At 35.8% G+C, this 19,170-nt stretch overlaps 2 protein-coding genes across 3 annotated transcripts in view; both read left to right on the top strand.

Moving 5' to 3' along the window:
• Nucleotides 1-4,197: 4,197 nt before the first annotated feature.
• LOC135072629 (hemicentin-1-like) overlaps nucleotides 4,198-19,170 on the top strand; it is a 214,330-nt gene continuing 199,357 nt past the window's right edge. Inside the window, exon 1 of the mRNA XM_063966631.1 lies at nucleotides 4,198-4,439. Coding sequence (XP_063822701.1) covers nucleotides 4,394-4,439 — 46 coding nt within the window. The 5' untranslated portion in view covers nucleotides 4,198-4,393. The remainder of the gene's footprint in view (nucleotides 4,440-19,170) is intronic.
• LOC135072963 (putative nuclease HARBI1) lies at nucleotides 4,993-6,739 on the top strand. Of its 2 annotated transcripts, XM_063966968.1 has the most exons (5): nucleotides 4,993-5,509; nucleotides 5,580-5,861; nucleotides 6,016-6,403; nucleotides 6,484-6,617; nucleotides 6,707-6,739. In XM_063966968.1, the coding sequence occupies exons 1-4, from the start codon at nucleotides 5,255-5,257 to the stop codon at nucleotides 6,612-6,614; spliced, it is 1,056 nt and encodes a 351-aa protein (XP_063823038.1). In that variant the 5' UTR covers nucleotides 4,993-5,254; the 3' UTR covers nucleotides 6,615-6,617; nucleotides 6,707-6,739. The 2 variants fall into 2 exon arrangements, with proteins under 2 accessions (XP_063823038.1, XP_063823037.1); XM_063966967.1 differs by having other exon boundaries at nucleotides 6,484-6,714.

Raw genomic sequence — 19,170 nt, 5'->3', positions numbered from 1 at the left:
CCAAACGGAAGGATACCCTCAATGATATTATATTATGTAGTTGAGATGTTTGCGAATTCGCTATCATATTTTATTAAATATTTAGCCATTAACTTGGCTAGCCAAACTGCTTTTATTGAGCAGACCATGGATGTTCGACCCTTGGAATCTGTTCCAAATCATAATTTAAATTACATCGTAAGACAATAGAGGATAACTCTGGCATACAAAATTCGGGTACAAAGAAATTTAACGGTTTTAATTTAGTGCATCAGAATGTACAAGGCTTCTCCGGCAAAGACTTGGAAATTGAGTTATTTATCCAAGAATTGAATATTCATGTCTTATGTTTAACGGAACATTGGCTCAGGCAATATGAACTAATGCTGAGCATTAATAATTATAAGCTTATTAGTTCATTCACTAGAGAGTTAGCTATTCGTGGAGGGTCACTAATATTAGTCAATGATAAATTAAAATGTAAAGAGCGTAAAGATATTGTATCTCTCTCTGTTGAGCGAACTATTGAGCTGTCATGTGCAGAACTGGACGACTATGTTATTGTATGTGTATATAGACCCCCATCTAGTAACTATGAATTATTTGAAACCACAATGGAAGAGGTACTTAGAAGAGTGTGTAATAGTTCAAAGAAAGTAGTTGTATGTGGAGACTTTAATATCAATATAATAGAAGATTCCTCTCTTTCAATACGGTTTTTAAATTTATTCAAATCTTTTAACTTGTTAAATCTTTTCTCTGAACCAACTAGGGTGACTCCAACATCAGCTACTTGCTTAGACAATATATTCTGTAACTGCTTAGTGCTAGAGAAATCAATAATAAATTTTGTTAATTCTGATCATTGCGGTCAAATAGCGTCATTTCAACACCATTTTGTGCCATCGAGCAAGGAAATAGAATATAGACCAGTCACTGCATCCCAGAAAGACAAATTTAAATCTCAAATATCTAATAAGGTCCCACTTTTGCATTACTTTAACTGTAGTATAAATATTTTATATGAGCAATTATTTGAATTAATTAAAAATGAGTTCAATAAAATTTTTCCTAAGAAAACAATTATTATTAAAAACAATAAAACTAAATTCAGTGACTGGGCTACAGTAGGTATTTATATTAGTAGGAAAAAAATGTTTGAATTATATGGTAGAAAAGCCTATAGTAGCGACCCGGACTTTATAGAATATGTAAAAAAATACTCAAAAGTTTTTAAACAAGTTTGTTCTATGGCAAAATCTATTTACATACGTGACAAAATTAAAAACTCTGGCAACAAAATTAAAGCTACTTGGAATTGTATTAATAAAGAAACTTGTAGAATTATATCTCGGGATGACACATTCGCATTAAAAATTGATAATAAGTATATTAAATGCAATGATAAGGTAGCAAACGCATTCGAAGGTTACTTCTCAAATGTACCAATCATAACAACAAGCAATCTTAATTCATGTTCATATCAGGCAATGTCTCTTCTCGAGGGTTGTGTTGATGTTTGCAATAGCCCATTAAAATTTAGACAAATAGACCCCATAGTTATTATAAAAACTTTCAAAGAACTAAATATAAAAAAGACAGAGGATATATGGGGCATATCAACAGACATAATAAAACCCATCATTCCTCTTATAGCTCCCCATTTAGCTCATATCTTTAATGAATGTATTAACGAAGGTCAGTTCCCTACCCTGATGAAACATAGTAAAATCATACCATTATTTAAAGCAGGAGACAAAAGTGACCCATCCAACTTTAGACCTATATCGATACTACCTGCGCTCAGTAAAATATTTGAAAAAATTATTTTCAATCAACTACTGTCTCATTTTAACTTAAATAAACTGTTTCATGAAAAACAATATGGGTTCACAAAAGGGAAAAGTACGACCGATGCAGGGGTTGCTCTTATCAAACACATTTTCGATGCTTGGCAGGAGAAAAAAGATGCTATTGGTGTATTTTGTGACTTATCGAAGGCGTTTGACTGTGTTGATCATCAAACTCTGTTGTTTAAGCTAGAACATTATGGCGTATCAGGCAAGGCCTTAAGCCTATTACACTCTTACCTCTCAGACAGATTACAAAAAGTAAATATTCACGGAACTAACTCTTCGGGCGCCCCCCTAAAAATGGGAGTGCCCCAAGGCTCAATACTGGGACCATTGCTCTTTCTGATTTATATAAATGATCTACCTTTTTATTCAAAGGACCTTTGTGAGATAGTATTATTTGCTGATGACACTTCTTTAATTTTTAAAACTGACAGGCGTCAGGAAATATTTGACGACGTGAATAATGCTCTTTCCAAAGTATTAGACTGGTTTACAACTAATAATTTGCTATTAAACGCAAAAAAAACCAAATGTTTAAAATTCACTATGCCTAATGTCAAACAAGTTAATACTAATATTACAGTAAATAATGAACGCATTGAACTGATAAACTCTACTGTCTTTCTAGGTATTACCCTAGACTGTAAATTACAATGGGGCCCCCATATTGCTGCCTTGGCGGGAAGACTTAGTTCAGCTGCCTTTGCGGTGAGAAAGATCAGAAATTTGACTGATGTTGAAACAGCAAGGCTTGTATATTTTAGTTATTTTCATAGTATTATGTCTTATGGTCTTTTACTGTGGGGCTCAGCAGCAGACATAGAATCAATTTTCATTTTACAGAAAAGAGCTGTTCGGGCAATATACGGTCTTAAACCACGTGACTCGCTTAGAGAAGTTTTTAAAGAAATCAATATATTGACTGTGGCTTCGCAATACATATTTGATAACATTATGTATGTCCGTAAACATATACATTTATTTACTAAGAAAAGTGACGTCCACTCATTTAACACGAGACATAAGAATAACCTTGCTGTTCCATCATTTAGGTTGCATAAGATAGGTAATTCATTCTTGGGGAAATGTATTACCATATTTAACAAAATACCACACAACCTTGTCGAATTGCCAATAAACAAATTTAAGATACATATAAAAAATACCCTTATGTCCAAAGGGTACTACAAGGTTCGAGACTATATTGATGACAAGGATGCGTGGTCAGTTCAGTCTGCACATATTTGATGTACTTAAATTTGACTATTCTTACCGTTAGGTAATTCCTGGCAATAAGTGGTGACTGAGTTTGTTCCGGCGTTTCTTCTCAGCACTTGCCATATGTTTGTCTCGAAGCGCTGGTAGGGCCCAAAAGATAAGGAGACATGTAAAGTGCCCCATAAGGGCTACCTTTTTCTTTTTTTATTATTTTCTATTGACGTTCATAAGTGCCACTTGTGGTCTAAACTGAATAAATATTTTTTTGATTTTTTTTGATTTTTTTTGATTTTTTTTTTTGGCACAGTAATATTTTATCAGCAAGCATATCGTAGGTTAGGTAAGTACACTAACGCCCGTATTCACAAACATTACTATGGTATCACGCGCGTGCACGCACAGGGTGTCACAATAACTAATCACAGAGTTCTATTCAACGCTGTGCGTTCGATTTGCTGCTTCCCCTTAAGCAAGCATCGTTTGTGAATACGGGCGTAAGACTAGGCGCAGACAACCAATTTTTAGTTGGCCGATAGTTGGGCCCGATTTTAATTTGTATTTAGAATCAAATCGGTGTAATGTGCGCACTTCCATACATGCCCAATGCCCATACTGAACAACCTTATCAACTGCCCGACTAAACTATCGGCCGACGAAAAATCGATGATATTATAAGTAAAAAAATATCTTTGATGCTTTTTGTTGACGTTATACTACATATAAAAAAAACAAGTGAAAGTTTTTTCTGGCGATTGATTGACCTTTGCCATTTTACCGTTTATAATAATATTTTTAATCTATTACTATCTATACTAATATTATAAATGCGAAAGTAACTCTGTCTGTCTTGCTTTCACGCCTAAACCACTGAACCGATTTTGATGAAATTTGTCATAGAGATAGTTTGAGTCCCGGGAAAGGATATAGGATAGTTATTATCCCGGTTTTTGAAACAGGGACGCGCGCGATAAAGGTTTTCTGTGACAGACAAAATTCCACGCGGGCGAAGCCGCGGGCGGAAAGCTAGTACATTATAAGGCGTGTTCTAATTTCGAATTGCTCCATTTCAATGTCCGATCGCGGTGCCAACTTAAAGAACTGTCACCAAGTTTTATTGTTATTTTAATGTAACGTTAATAGTGCGGAGGTCAACACAGCGCATGCGCGGTGCGACGGGAGGTCGCGCGCACTCATCCAGCGGGTAGTCTCTCTCGGGAGCCTGGTACAGAGTGTCGACCCCTCTCTAGCACTCCCGGAAAAGTTCGGCAAAACTTCGTAGCCTTCCTGGCTTTACGCTTCGCGGACTTTATGACGTGTGGTGTGTAAGTTTAAACTCGAAAATGGCGTGGGCTGTGACCACCCTGATCCTCGCTGCGGCGTTTTCTGGTAAGTTTTTTAACCTTCTTAATATTTTTTTAAACAAACTTTTTAAAACGTGCCAAATATTTTTTAAACAATTTTCGCACTGAACGTAATCGACGGAACATAGTGTCACCGACCCACATGGGTCGAGTCATCTAATTATGTCATCATATTGTTTGTTCTATTAGCTGGGATGTAGTTCATGAACGAAATATAAATGGACTTCACTACTTTTATGTAGAGCGTTATTTAGCCAACAATTGTACTTACACCATAAATGAAACTACTTTAATTTATTAACATTCATATAAAGCGTCTCATACATACAAGTACATCCATACTAGAAATACAATTTTATTGGCTACGTATTCGCGTGAGAGTGCGTAAAACTGGTTATGGTTAAATTTTTGATGGTTTCACATATTAGTTACTAAGATATCAATAAATAACTTAAAATTACCTTAATTTTAAAGCTACATAATTATAATAGAACTTGAAAACTTAACACCTTGAAAGCATGAACTATGTACTCACAGTATTCATAAGCATTATGACGTAATTTACTATTATTCTAACGGTCTTATTCATAATCATTTTTCACATTTTATCAAATGCTTATTAGAGGTTTATAAAACGTTTGATAAAAATTGTTATTCATAATCGTCATTTAGCGCTAAAATCCTCTTATAACTGTGTGATAAGTTATCGAGAGCTCGGGCCTTGTTTAAAGCTCTAATAAACCTATTTTAACCTAACTTTTATAAATGTCATTTCATATGAATGTCACTTCGTTGGTTTATTTATTCAAAATATCCTTGCTGTGATCCTTGCTTGTGAAAATGAATGCTATAAATGCAATTGTGCATTTAGCCAATAATGCCGACCCAGCGCGACGTAGAAAGCTCTACCGCCAACGAAGCAACCCATTCGATTTGCGGGACCTAAATTTTAAAATAAAATATAGGTTCAATAAGGACACAGTGCGCACCATCATAGATTTGGTGGAAGATGATCTGGTTCAGAGCGCTAGAGGTGGTGGCACGTGTCCTGAACTGCAAGTTTTAGTGGCCATAAGATGTTGGGGACGTCGTGAGGTAAGCACAAAAAAGTGTTTTATTTTATCCCTTTGTCGTGGCTGCTATAATTATTTTCATACATTTTCAGGTACAAGATGATGCTGGTGACCTCCATGGCCTAAGTCAGCCGACAGTGAGCCGGATATGCGCCAGAGTCGCGCATGCAATCGCGAATAAGGCAAATTCCTTCATCAAAATGCCTATCACTATAGGAGAGCAGGAAAGAATTAGTGCCAAATTTAGAGCAATTAAAAATTTTCCTGGGGTGATAGGAGCCATAGATTGCACCCACATTAAAATTAAAAAAACCGGAGGTGACATGGCCCAGTACTATATTAATAGAAAAGGCTATTATTCCCTGAATGTTCAGGTAAAATATATTTTGATTTTATACAGTTTACAACAGAGAAAGATTTGTTTTAATAATGTCTATAATTTTTACTTTGTATGATCTAAATTTTAGCAACATTCAACACTATATTATTGGATGGATTACCTACAGGATACTGTTTTTTTTATTTTAGGTTGTCTGTGATGCTGACCTCAAAATAATGGATATAGTGGCTAGATGGCGAGGCAGTACACATGACAGTCGAATTTTTATGGAGAGCAATATAAAACAACGATTTGAGGATAGGCAGTTTAGAGGACGCCTTATTGGCGATTCGGGCTACCCTCTTCTGCCATATCTATTTACACCTATTTTAAGGCCTAGTCGTCCAGAAGAAGAAGCATACAATAATGCTCACATCTCAACTAGGAACACTGTTGAAAGGTGTTTTGGGGTGTGGAAGCAGCGGTTCCAATGCCTACTCCATGGCTTACCAGTAAGCCTCCAAAATGGAAAAGCTGTGATCATAGCATTGGCTGTATTACATAATATAGCCATTGATATGAATGACACATTGTTAGGTAAATGTTATCAATTTGACTGTACATAAGGAATACAAATCTTTATGACAAAATGTTGACAAATTCATAATATTTTTCAGAACAACATATGGAGCAGGTCCCTGTAACTCCGCAACTTTCGACGGAGAACAGTGTTCACGACAACCGACCTTCATTGTTGAGGCGTAGGTCGCAGTTGATACTACAAAATTTTATAAATCAACATTTTTGAATGGTACTAAAATACATTTTGATAAATTCCAACGATTTACTTTTATGTAATGTCATTTGAGTTCATGAAAATGTTGTATTTTAATTTTTCAGATACTGTTCCTGGCATCTTAATGAAAATAAAAAGAATATTTGATTGAAAAATACCTGTATTTCAATTTTCAGTCCAATTTGTTACTATCACAAAAACAAAACCTGTAGTTCTCTTTAAAAAAGCAATTATTCTGCAAAAATTCAAAACAAATTACTTTATATCACTAATTTAAGTACAATTAGTTTCAACAAACTTACTTATTAAAAATCACAGTTCAATTCTTTAAAACAAAGAAATTGCTTAAGTATAAACGTTTCTATTCGGAGGTTATCAACCTTCTACATTTAAAACAAAATAACCATAATTTACACTATTATTATAAAGGCGAATGTTTGTGACTAGGCATATGTGTATTTACTTTATATCACTAATTTAAGTACAATTATTAAACTTACTTACTAAAAATCACAGTTCAATTCTTATAAACAAATAAATTGCTAAAACAGATAGATTATATAGTCTCGAATAACATATAGGCTTCTTTTTATCCTGGAAAAATGCACAGATCCTGTAGGTTACAGAAATAGTAGTCTACGCAGGCGGAGTCGTGGGCAACAGCTAGTTAATAGTAATCTCAAACTCTTATTAAGTTATGACTAGTAAACATATTCATAGCCGTCTAAATATATTGCAGAAACACAATCAAAATGCGGATTGGAACTGCATAAAATACAAATTAAAAACAAACAGAAGTAAGGGAGGAACTAACTTATTATTTAGAATCTGTTAGTACTTGAAAAACTTTAACATCAAAAGACTTATTATTCTTTATTAATGTGAGTGTAATATTTAAGTTTTTCCTGTAATAATTGATGCTCAAGATCCAAGTTTCTCCCTTTCTTCCGTTCGTTTTCCATTTGAACTTCATGCAGTTCAATCCGGCATTTTGATTCTGTTTCTGCAATTTCGGAAATCCTAACTTTGCTTAAATCAATTAAGCCTTCTTTGTTTAACAGTTTCCTTTTTTTTTTGATTGCTGGTGCTTTAAAATTAGGTTTTGCTTTATTTTCTTTTGCCTCTACTTTTTTATTTTCTTTATCTTCCAATATGCCTCTAGTAGTACAAGCATGTGTATCTTCTATTTCTTCATCAAGTACCACCAATTCATATTGGATTTCTTCATTATTTATCAATTCCTGATCTTGCGTATTTTGAGTTGATTCCTCCTCTTGAATGTTAATTAATTCACTTTTATTTGAGTCCGAGTCAAATCTGTTAACATCGACTACAAATTCATTGGGCAACCAAGATGCTATATCATCAGCCCTATCGTCAGGCACTGATAATGGTGGACCACCGCCAGTTTTAATTTGAGCCTGCCTAGCAATGGTCTTGTCTTTCTTCGCACTGATTTTTATGAGGCTCCATTGCGATTTTAACTGGGTAATGGAGCGGTTCATACCAGCGCACATTGAATTAAACCTGAAAAAGAAATGACAGGATTTTGAATTACAGGTAAAGGCAAAATTTTATATTGAAGGCAGAAATCAAAAGATGTACCAACGTTGTTTGTAAATCAGCCCAAGCCGCAACCTTCCGTTTATTCGTGTTAGTGTCTGTATTTTTATTTTCGATTGCATTTACTCTTTCTTTCACCAACTCTTTCAGCAAATACTGAAAAGCAAACACTAGGCGTCAAACATAAATAAAACCATGCTACAAAAATTAGTAGGCACTTTATCAGGCTAAAAATAAGTACTACCTTATCTTCCTCCAACCAGTTTTCTGATCGTTGCCTTTTAGGCGGTCTGTTCTCCTTCGTCATGGACATAATTAGTATCCGATGTAACTAGCCGGGTCGTCGTAAGAGCTTATTGCAGAGTACAGGGTAAGAGGTACAGAATCCAGAACATACAATCCCAAGTTTTATAAAAGTTTGATAAAACTTGGGAGTTGATCGAAAAAACCGAAAACTTTATTAAATTTTCGTGCCAAATGTCAATGTCAGTAAGTAAAACGTCACAGCTGCCAATTTTTTGTTTTTTTTTTCTGCGATTTGTCTATGATTTTACATGGTCCATCAAGTTAAATCACCAAAAAAGCTGTTTTCGTTCATTCTTTTTGTATAGTCTGTGGAAAGAAAATATTAAACTCTGTTTTAGCTATCAAAGGTTTATAAACGATTATGAATAACGTTTTTTATCAGAGGTTTATAAGAGTGTTTTAAGCCTATCAAACGTTTTAGCTAATGTAGGTTTTAAACCTATATTAGCATTTTATTATGAATAAGACCGTAAGTATTTACTCTAGTTACTTTCCAACAAAAATAAATAAAAGAACAAAACTATCTTATTCAGATTTTATTACGTTCAGTGGTGATGATTCCCAAAAGAAGACAGTATTTCTTTCGCTATCTGGCAGATCTTTGGTCCCAGACCTTTCAGGTGAGCTCGTAAAGCTGAATAATTCATTTTTCGACTTCAAGGACTAGTTCTCTTGAGTTTTTCTTTTATGTGGTTTTACCTAAGCTCAAATTGAAAATTAAGGATTTTATGTGTGTGTGTGTAACACTAACAAAGCTTACACATAAAGACTTCCATTTAGTATACTTGTTCACACATTTACACAAACTTCCCGTTTGCAGTGCCCCGCAAAAAGCAGCTATTCGTTCGAATTTGGGATTCGAATTTCAAATAAAACTTGTATATCTAAACAGGATTTCCGTGGGTAAGGCGGTTATCATACTGCGCCGCGCTCCGCCGCGGAGCGCGGGGCGACAGATTTAATCATTGTATGCAAGTAAGTAGGTACTTACTTGCATACAATGATTCTCAACGATTGAAACTGAGGTCAGTTTGTATAGAAAACACGCGCGGCACATCACACTAACATCGCGTCCGCGCGCGTGATTTTTTATATGAAAATCACGCGCTCCGCGGCGGAGCGCGGCGCAGTGTGATAACCGCCTAAAGGCCTTAATTGGTCATTATTATTTAAAGGATTTCTTATACATTCTCAAATCAAATGGAATGGATAAATGTATCAAAAGTCAGAAAAATCTTAAAATTTTGTGTACTTATTATAGGCGTCATTGGCATATGTTTCTTCATATGAATCTAAACTAGATGTATTAGAAATGACATTGTTCTGCGTCACGATTCAATTCGCTTATTATTGTTCAAGGCAGATTGTCGAATTGGATAATTGGTGTTTGAAGAAATGGACTTCTTTTTCTGGCTTTTGCACAATGTTCTGCACAGCGGAATTATTTTTAATTATTTTTTCTCCATTTTAAGCGATAGGTACTCTAACTGAGATTTAGCAGATTCTGGACGAATTTCGATTCAGTTTTGGTTTACCAAAGCTTTTTTCTTAATATGCCTAAGGATGTAACTATTATCCAGCTTTGTAAGTCACCTATATCTATCATATCTAATATAAACACCTATCAATTCTCAACAGTATTATTGTATGATAGATTGATTGGTATCCATGCTTCAAAGAATTATTGTGAGTCTTCATTATGATTGACAACGCTTGACCTGATATTTCATGTTCTTGGCTAGGTAAGGGACACGAGACACGACTGCCTAATGAGTGATAGTTGAAAACTTACTATAATAATTACTATTGAAAAATATACCTTATACAGTCTAATCTTAAGGCAGTTTTCCCTAATAATAGAAAAGATCATGGGTGCAGATTACGATCATTATCGGCTTTGTCCGCGATACAAGTCGTTAGCGGCCGCGCTACAAACCGAATCAGTTTCCCGCCGTGATATTGGCTTCTTTGATAGAACCCAGTGGAGGATGATCTGTGGAATTAATAAAGGGATATTATTGCTCGATTTCCGGGATAATTCCTGTCACGTTGCGCCCACGCGGAAAAATCTCCCGGTGCGCTGTAGCTCGCTCGAGGATCGGGATAGGAACTTAATAAATAACTGGGATTGTCTATGCCAAATAATATTGAAGGTATCTGTTTGTTTTCTCTTGTAATTTATTTGGGAGTACGAATAGACAAGTAGGTACTCTTTGGATCGTCGTCATTCCAGCCATTCTTGAGTCATAAATGGTGTAGGCAACTAATACGACTGTTTTTTGTGTAGACGGGTATAGATTACTATGAATAATGTCGAAAACATCTCAAATACTTAGAAAATAATCGAACTCTTATCACCAGTATGGACAAAAATGATTGATAAGACCTTGGCTTCGTCAATGTAAAATAAACTTGAGTTATTAGAAATATAGGTATTTCATGGATGCGACAGTAGATAATGACCATGCATAAATACTTAATTGTTCGTGCGTTTCAGCCAAATGACGTCCACTGTTGGACAAAGGCCTCCCCAAGGATTTCCATAACGATCTGTCCCGCGCTGCCCGCATTCAGGTTCTTCCAGCGACCTTCACCAGATCGTCGGTCCACCTAGTGGGGGGCCTGCCCACGTTACGTCTTCCAGCCCGTGGTCGCCACTCGAGAACTGTTCTGCCCCAACGGCCGTCAGCTCTATAATATGTTGTATTTTTTTCCCAATCAGGATAATATTCCCGAATATTTCCAACAGGAAGAGAGAGCGTGGCGTGCGCCGCATACGCGTATTTAATTGGCAGGTCAGCCGGTGTGTCAATTATAGTTCGTTCAACTAATGAGGTTACGCATCAATATAAATGGGAATGACGGTATTGTTATATTACAGATTTTTCAATCTGGTTAATATCAAAGAAATGTTTATTTGACAGTATTTATTGTGACACAATAAATTTATACTTATTGCATAGATAAGATACTAAAGATAAATAAAAAGAAAGAGCTGTAAACAGAATTACTGAACATTATCATCACGATATCAAAAAGTTTAACGATTTCTAAGAATCAGGAATAATAATTATTATTAACTTTAGGTTATACTAGTAGAGTTAAGAGAGATTAATTTATTTATTTAATATTATGCACATAAAATCATTCACAGTAAGTACATAAAGCGAACTTAATGTCATTCGTTTTTAATAATGTGTTAATTAATATCTTCCTAAACTAAGCTGCTGCATATTTTACGCGAATAGAATTAATAAAATAGTCGCTTCTGAAAGTGCAAAACTGAGGCTATTTTATTTTGAATGACTATTTTCACGTGCGCTTCGAATAGGTACAAAATTCTGTAAACAAAGTCGCGGGCGATCCCTAGTTGTAAACATTTAAGTACTTCCAGTTACGAAAACCATCAAATCTTAAGTACTGCGCTATAATATGAGACGGTAATTTCGTATATTAAAAACCATTCGTTTGACCGAGCGCAGTGTGATCTCCCCCGGGCGTCAAGGAAAATTACTTTTATCATGGATTTTTTGATATTAAACCGATTTACCTTTATTAGATTTGAGGTATAAAACGTCACCTACGAGCCCATAAAAACCTGATAACGGTGTTATGGCTTTCTGGGGCAAAGACTGGCGTTACCAAAAGCGGAGCGAGCGGAGAAGAGCGATGGAGTGACTGTAACCAAAAAACTGGTTTATTTTTGACAATAGGTTATGTTAATTTGTAATGCAGTTGATATAGATGGTTTCATCCACGAAGACGCGCCCCACCTTTCTTCCGCTAATGTTTGAGTGTTATCGGTGCACGCTAAATCATCCATGAGTGCATACGCACACTACAATAATGACGCTCGGATTGCTCGGATCAAACTCCCCGCACCCCGCGCTTCCCTCGACCAAAAATTGGTGGGGCGCGTCTTCGTGGATGAAACGAACTATACCATAGGTATAAGATTAATAATTTTGTAGCAAAATTAGCATCCATACATTGCATACATGTCGTCTATTGAGTACAAATATCTGCAAAACCATGGTTTGAATTTAATATTGTATTGTCTGTCGATAGTCGATGGTGACGATTTCATACGAATCTGAATATTAGGTACAGCAGGTTTTATTATTCTCGTTTAGCAGGCATTTTCCGAATAATTAATGCAGATAAATGGAATGTGATAGTTGTATTCGATTAAACTTAGGTGTCAGATTCTCTTGTATCACGTTTGGCTGACATCTGTTGTCATCAGTCGCCATCAACACCTGTCATAGCTCAATCTGATACTATCGATATTACCTCCACTATCAAAATACACTCAACATCAAATAAATCGCACCTCCCGCAACAAGCACTTTCAAACGTATGCATCCCCACTTCCCACCAATATTGGTACCATTTAAAAGCCTAGTTCTAAGCTTCATTTCATTAAAGGAAAGGTTTTTACCCCAAAAATGTGTCTTTAGAAGGATCCAGAGTCACTTCTTCAAAAAATAGGCTATTACGCTTGAGCCAACTTTTATGGCTGTAAAACTGTTAAGTTGGGATTAATCGGTATCCATCTGTTAAAGAGGACACGTGTGATCATTATTTGGTTTTACAACCATAAAATTTGGTCTAATTGATCCCAGAGGTGAACCCAAAGTGAGGTCTCTTTTCAAGTCACATTTATGGTATATGATAATCATTTATTTAGAAATTAAATGTGTTTTTCTTTAAGGATATTTATTGGGCTTTCAAATAACACCAATATTGTTGGGGCATCATGATTGTGTCAGAAGAAAATCTTTAAAGTTCGCGTCGCAGAAGGTGCGGTTTATTTGATGTTGAGTGTATCATCACACTATCACACGAATTAAAGGCGAAAGTTTGTGAGTGTGTATGTTTGTTACTTCTACACGTCTAAACGGCTGGAGCGATTTTAGTAAAATTTGGTATGGAATTAGCTGATACCCTGAATTAATACATAGGCTACGTTTTACTGCGAGTAACACCGCGGGGCACAGCTAGTTAAAAATTTAGTTAACAACACTGTTTTCGCGGAAGTCCAGTCGTAAAGAGGCGCGGCTGCCGTGCCCCGGCTAGATAAACCTTAATTCGCACAAATAGGTCAACGTAACTATGCGACCGCCAAAGCAAAGTAATTAACTATCGAATTTGCACACCTAGTTGTAGTATTGAATCAATACTATTGATGGTGATGAGTTTATTGGCTTGCGAGTGTTTAAAGTTCGTCAGTTCGTCTTTTATGGATTCGCCTCTGGGTATAAGGTCGCTTATTCACAATATATGGTTTATAACTTAATGTTATTATATAAAACACACTGTAAAAGTTCTCAAAATATCAAACTTATTTGGTTCCGTTATAAAGCTTTTTTATTTACAAAAAGCTATCACCATTTACGAATGTATGTACCTAGTTGTCCAAATATAGTTCTATGTGTCTGTGTGATGGTGGAATATAGTGTGTACCTACCTACTATACTATAATCAACCATCATACAAAATGCTCGATTACTGTCTAAAAACTACTTTTGTAAACTGATGATTAATGAACTGAAATGCGATTTTTATAATTTTAACTCTGTAATCAAGGTTATAATATTGCGTTCCGAAACTCCGCCTCGCTGGTTGCGGCTTGCGAACTATCGCAACTGCAATTCGGAACTCATATGCGTCGTGTTTAATCCTTGCGTACTCTGAGTGCCTACTTGAGATGCTACTTATCTACTTGTTGTTGTTCTGTGCAATATTACCTCAAAACTTTTGACACAATTTCTATTTGATAAGCATAATCTTGTGGATGACGGATTTGAAGCTAAGTAGATGTTACACTATTTACTTAGATAATAAACGAACTGTTACAAGAACGTTGCAATTCTTTGGGCGTTATTTTATTAGACGTTATTTTTTATGAGTTTTGGTTTAGTAGAGTTTAGTAGTAAGTTAGACCCGAGAAGGACTCAAACTGATTTGCAAGTTAAAAGATTGAAATAAGTGATGAAAGTTTTTACTATTTTGCACCGCCTACATAAATTCTCTGTTTTGTCTAATTTTCTGGTTAGCTGGAAGAGAATGCCACATGGCATTAAGCTCGCCTGTTGTATGTCTTAAATCTAAGCGCATCATGAAGATCTAAAAAAAAAGTTCATGATTCGTTACTCGTCAGTATTAGGAAGAAAGACTGAGCAAATACGATAAGACGATCGTGCATCCGTCAATTAAGCCACAATTAATTGAGAGTTAAACTTGCATGACATTGCAATATGCATGGATGCAACGACCTAGCTTTTGCACGTCCCATGCCGATGTTTCCCGGTCACATCGCTTACATTTGAATACTGTGATTCACAGTTTATATGCGCGTGCGAGCTTGTGGAACGCGTTATAGCGCAGATGTCGGTAAATTGAATTCGTTTGGCTGCAGGCGGCTAATTGTGATTGTGGCTGTTTGGACCGTGAGCTGGCCGCTGGCCTTCTAGATAGACAATTCAGACCAATAGACGCCATGAATGGTGTGAAATCTAAATTATCGTTCGTATAGCTATTAGCAACTTTTGTCTAAAGAAAGGAAAAATATTTCATTGAAGAAAGAAAGGAGGAGAAATGATTATTAGGTGCGAAAGTAAAAATGAGAGAGAAACAAGTTATTTCTACTTAACTACCAACGCGAAAAAGGCATCAATATGTTTTTCTACTAAACCAGGATTTAGGTGGGTATTAAAATTATGATCCGCAGTATGAGAAGAAGTGACTTTAAGCTAAAAAACTTTGCTGTCATCATTGAACAGATATTATTATCTTAGTATGTTTTTTATTCAAGAATAGTACTCTCACAATTTTCATGATCCTCACTCCCATATTAGCTATAGGTGCAGTGAATTCAGTCTTTAAGTTTTTGCACATTTTTATCTAACTACAGTCTTTTTCAGGCGGAAATTGCCCACGTTGCCGATGCTCTCCTTTTCTTGCGCGCGCTCTATATTTCCAATTGGACGTATAGTTTGCAGTAAGAGCTCAGTCTTTCTCGCTAATTACTTAACTGTTAGTTCTTTATTTCATTATACTCGTTGTCTGTTCATATGAGAGCTAAATAAGTTAAAATAACAAAAGGACGATGATTTACTAAATAATAAATAAATAATAATAATGAATTAATAAATATCTTTGGACAATTTCACACAACGCCATCTAGCCCCAAAATAAAATAATATTATCCATAACACTATTTAAAAACACAAATACCATTAGAAGACTAATTATAAACACAAATACCTATGTTATCTTTAGATCTTTATAATAATTAGGTATACCTAATTACTGAAACGACTATAAAGACAAGTTAGAATTTCTTAATTAAGTCTATTGTGTTATTTTATTTGAGGTCGCTAATCTAAATCTACTCTGAACTAAAATATTGAAGGAAATAAGTCTGACAAAAACTTCACAAAATAAGGGATAACCAAAACAGATGTAGGTTAATGGCTGCGCCAGCACGAGTTATAAATCTAGTTATCTTTTGGAAATTTTATAAAATTTGGCAGAAATATTGTCCGCATCGCGACGCGTTGCACTTCCCAAAAATGTAATAACCATCGCCCTTCGACTGGCAAAGAAAATTTTAAATTGTTTGTAATACCTACCTACACAGAATTCGCATCTTTTTGCAAACCTACCATTAAAGGTATCTTTGCAATAAAAATTTAACGCAAAGTGGTTTCAATAAATTTTATTTTGCGAAGTGATTTATTGTTCGTCATCTCACTTTTATAGTTATTTTATCGGCGGCTATATTTTACATAATGTACGGTTATAACATTATTAGTGGTTAGGCGTCATGCTACTAATGGAATCCCATCTTACTAACTTTATTACAACGGGTTAAGAGGTTAAATGGTCATATTCACAAGCGACGAAATGCACGAGGGACGTGTGGGTATGCCTTATTAATTTATAACGTAAGTGCTCTTTGGTGCGGTCTGCTTTATGTCCAGTATTATTGTCGGAAGTCCATTGTTATGATTTACAATCAGTCGGTAACAATAGATAAATAAAAAAAAAAGTCAGTACATAGGCCCTTTCCAGGGCACGTATAGTACACGTATACCTCCTGTCACATAAAAAAAAAAAAACGTCCCAAATATAGCTTGCCCTACCACCACTTCGGGACAACATATGGGCTGGTGCTGAGAAGTGTGATGATGTTTTAGCGCACGTCAATCTCACCTACGAATTGCCTTTAAAGAAAGTAAGTGCAAGGCAAGAGCTGTGAGTGAACTTACTACACAAATCCGTATTTTCAGGCATATCTATTCGAGTGAGAAGGATAGAAAGATGCGAAAGCACGTAAAATCGTAGTCAGCTTCCAATACTTTGACAATATTGACATTTAGTCCGTTCTCTTAGGGTGAAATCGCAATAGGCTAGTTTCGTAAAAAAAAATATGAATGTCATGTTTAATATCAAAAAGTATTGGACACATTTAGGTATATTTTTATTTGTCAATCTAACAAATAATTACATAGTTATGGTGTTTTGAAGTTCTGGGCAATGTCACTAAGTGCGGCACTTTTATGCACTCATTGACGTCACGGGCCTCTTCTTATGAACTTTGGCGCGCTTTACTTATCTCTTAAAATTTTCATTAGTTTGAAAAAGTGAAAAATACGTGTAGAGTATTTTTTGATAAGTTAACTGACGGACTAATTAAAACTCTTGCTTTTTGACCCAGGAAACATCCCTATTGCAGATTTTGTTATAGGTATTTCAGTACTGTGGTATTTGCTCTTTCTTGTAAGTTTTATAAACATACAATATTGTCATTCACTCGTTTTATTTCCCACTAAAAGTAGCTAAAACTAACAAACAAAACGCGCGTGAAGTAGAGGGACTTACTAACAACGACGTAACTAAGATATTTTCAATCCGATCGAGTTACAGTTTTATTTTTTGGATAGCTAATGAGTTGCTCGTTATGTCAGCCATATATATTTTTTGTCTATAGTGTATAGTTTGGATCGTGTATTTAAAAATATTATAGGTTTTTATAGCTTTAATTTTCATTTAATTTTAAATATTTTCATTATTATACTATTTAGCTGATATTACGTATCATAGCTTTATAAAGCAATTCATCACCTTTCATTTGACACCCCCCACATGCATGTAAGGTTCAAAGCTCAATCATATCTGAGGTTCAAAGAATCAGAATACTTCGCATTTTTCCAAATGTTGCAGCTGACATTTTGATGACGTCTTTTCTCCGGGACCAAACATTTTACAGATGGGCTCCCGACGGTTTTTTAGCCAGAATAACATGCTTAACAACAAACTAAAATTTGGTGCCGGTATCACAAAGTGAACTATCATCAGCCTAAGCGAAAGGACTAATTGCCTTTGCACAATATTATACTCGTATACGTGTTCCTGGAAACTTTCAAGAATCTTACTGCGAAATATAAATTGAGCATTATTAGGTAGTAGGTATTATCAGGGCAAATTGGTAACTCAGGCGAAGTTGGTGCAGGCTATTACTTCAGAATAAAGAAACAAGCTTATCTTAATAATACAGTAAACATAGTGAGTAGTTTTTTGAAAATTTCTCGTATGTTGAACCTAGGAAAGGTTCTAATTACGAGAAAAAAAAATTAAATAAAATCTAAAAATAGTCGTGTATAAAATTAAAGCAAACTGTTACGGTAAGACACGATTCGAGTTCCCTTGTAGGTACATAATTTGTTTAGAGACAGTAATATAGCTGAACATTTCACATATTGTCATGATTCGGTTTCTGGGAAAAATTGTGAAGCTGAATTCCAAGGATTGGTCGAGCGACATCCGAGCAAATATAGTGACGAATTTCACATAAATATTCCCAGAAATGGGAAAGGCGGAACTGAACTGAAGATATTGCTAACTGAAATATAGATACCTTTGAAGATCTTCATCGTGGATTATAGAATGGCAAAATTAGTTTAAAATCCTTTTAGTGAGTGAGCTTTTTAAGCACTAGCCCTATCAAAAAAAACCCAATAACAATATCTATTTAGAAAAACAATAAGTTGATCTTTACTCGATCTTTTACTTATTTCGTTGATCTTCATTCAAAAAATATCCGATACAAGATTTAATAAGTATTTTTAGGAAAAAGTGTTCAATCGTATAATCGTATTAGCGACCATTAATTTAGGCCTCAGCCTCGAGTATAGCGGGCAGCGGCGCGGGAGCGGGGCGGGCAACGCAGAGTCTGCGTTGCCCGCCCCGCTCTGCGAATGGGTCTGCCTCGCAGACCCGTTCTCGAAACAAGCGGGAAGCTCGCGCGGCGCTTTAGCGGCGAAGTGTTGTGTTCGGGGTTGTGTTGTCGAGATATTTGTTTTTATTCGCAAACGAAATGTCTGAACAACGGCGACAATTTTATTTCGATTCAAATTTATTCCTAACGCTCGATTTATTGTGGGCAAAAGAAGGAGTGCGCTGCCCGCTCGGTGCCCGCTCCCGCGCCGCTGCCCGCTCGTTGCCCGCTCCCGCGCCGCTGTTTTCGAGAACCGGTCTATCTGGGGGCACGGCAGTGCCCCCACCAAGTCGAGCAAAAAAGCGGCACGGCCGTACCATCCTTTTCTCGAAGCAATTCAGGCCATTTTCGACCGCCTGTAACTTCGTTGTGGATAAAACTAGAAGGCTGAATTTTCATTAGCTATGCAGGCAT

The sequence above is a fragment of the Ostrinia nubilalis genome, chromosome 6 (genome assembly GCF_963855985.1).
Source record: "Ostrinia nubilalis chromosome 6, ilOstNubi1.1, whole genome shotgun sequence".
In the NCBI taxonomy this organism is placed as follows: domain Eukaryota; kingdom Metazoa; phylum Arthropoda; class Insecta; order Lepidoptera; family Crambidae; genus Ostrinia; species Ostrinia nubilalis.
This window is presented reverse-complemented; position numbering and strand designations above follow the sequence as displayed.

Coding starts and splice junctions, on each gene's coding strand:
- LOC135072963 (XM_063966968.1), top strand. CDS start 5,255: ATGAATGCTATAAATGCAATTGTGCATTTAGCCAATAATGCCGACCCA. Junction 5,862..6,015: donor ATTATTCCCTGAATGTTCAG/GTAAAATATATT, acceptor TTTTTATTTTAG/GTTGTCTGTGATGCTGACCT. Junction 6,404..6,483: donor TATGAATGACACATTGTTAG/GTAAATGTTATC, acceptor AATATTTTTCAG/AACAACATATGGAGCAGGTC.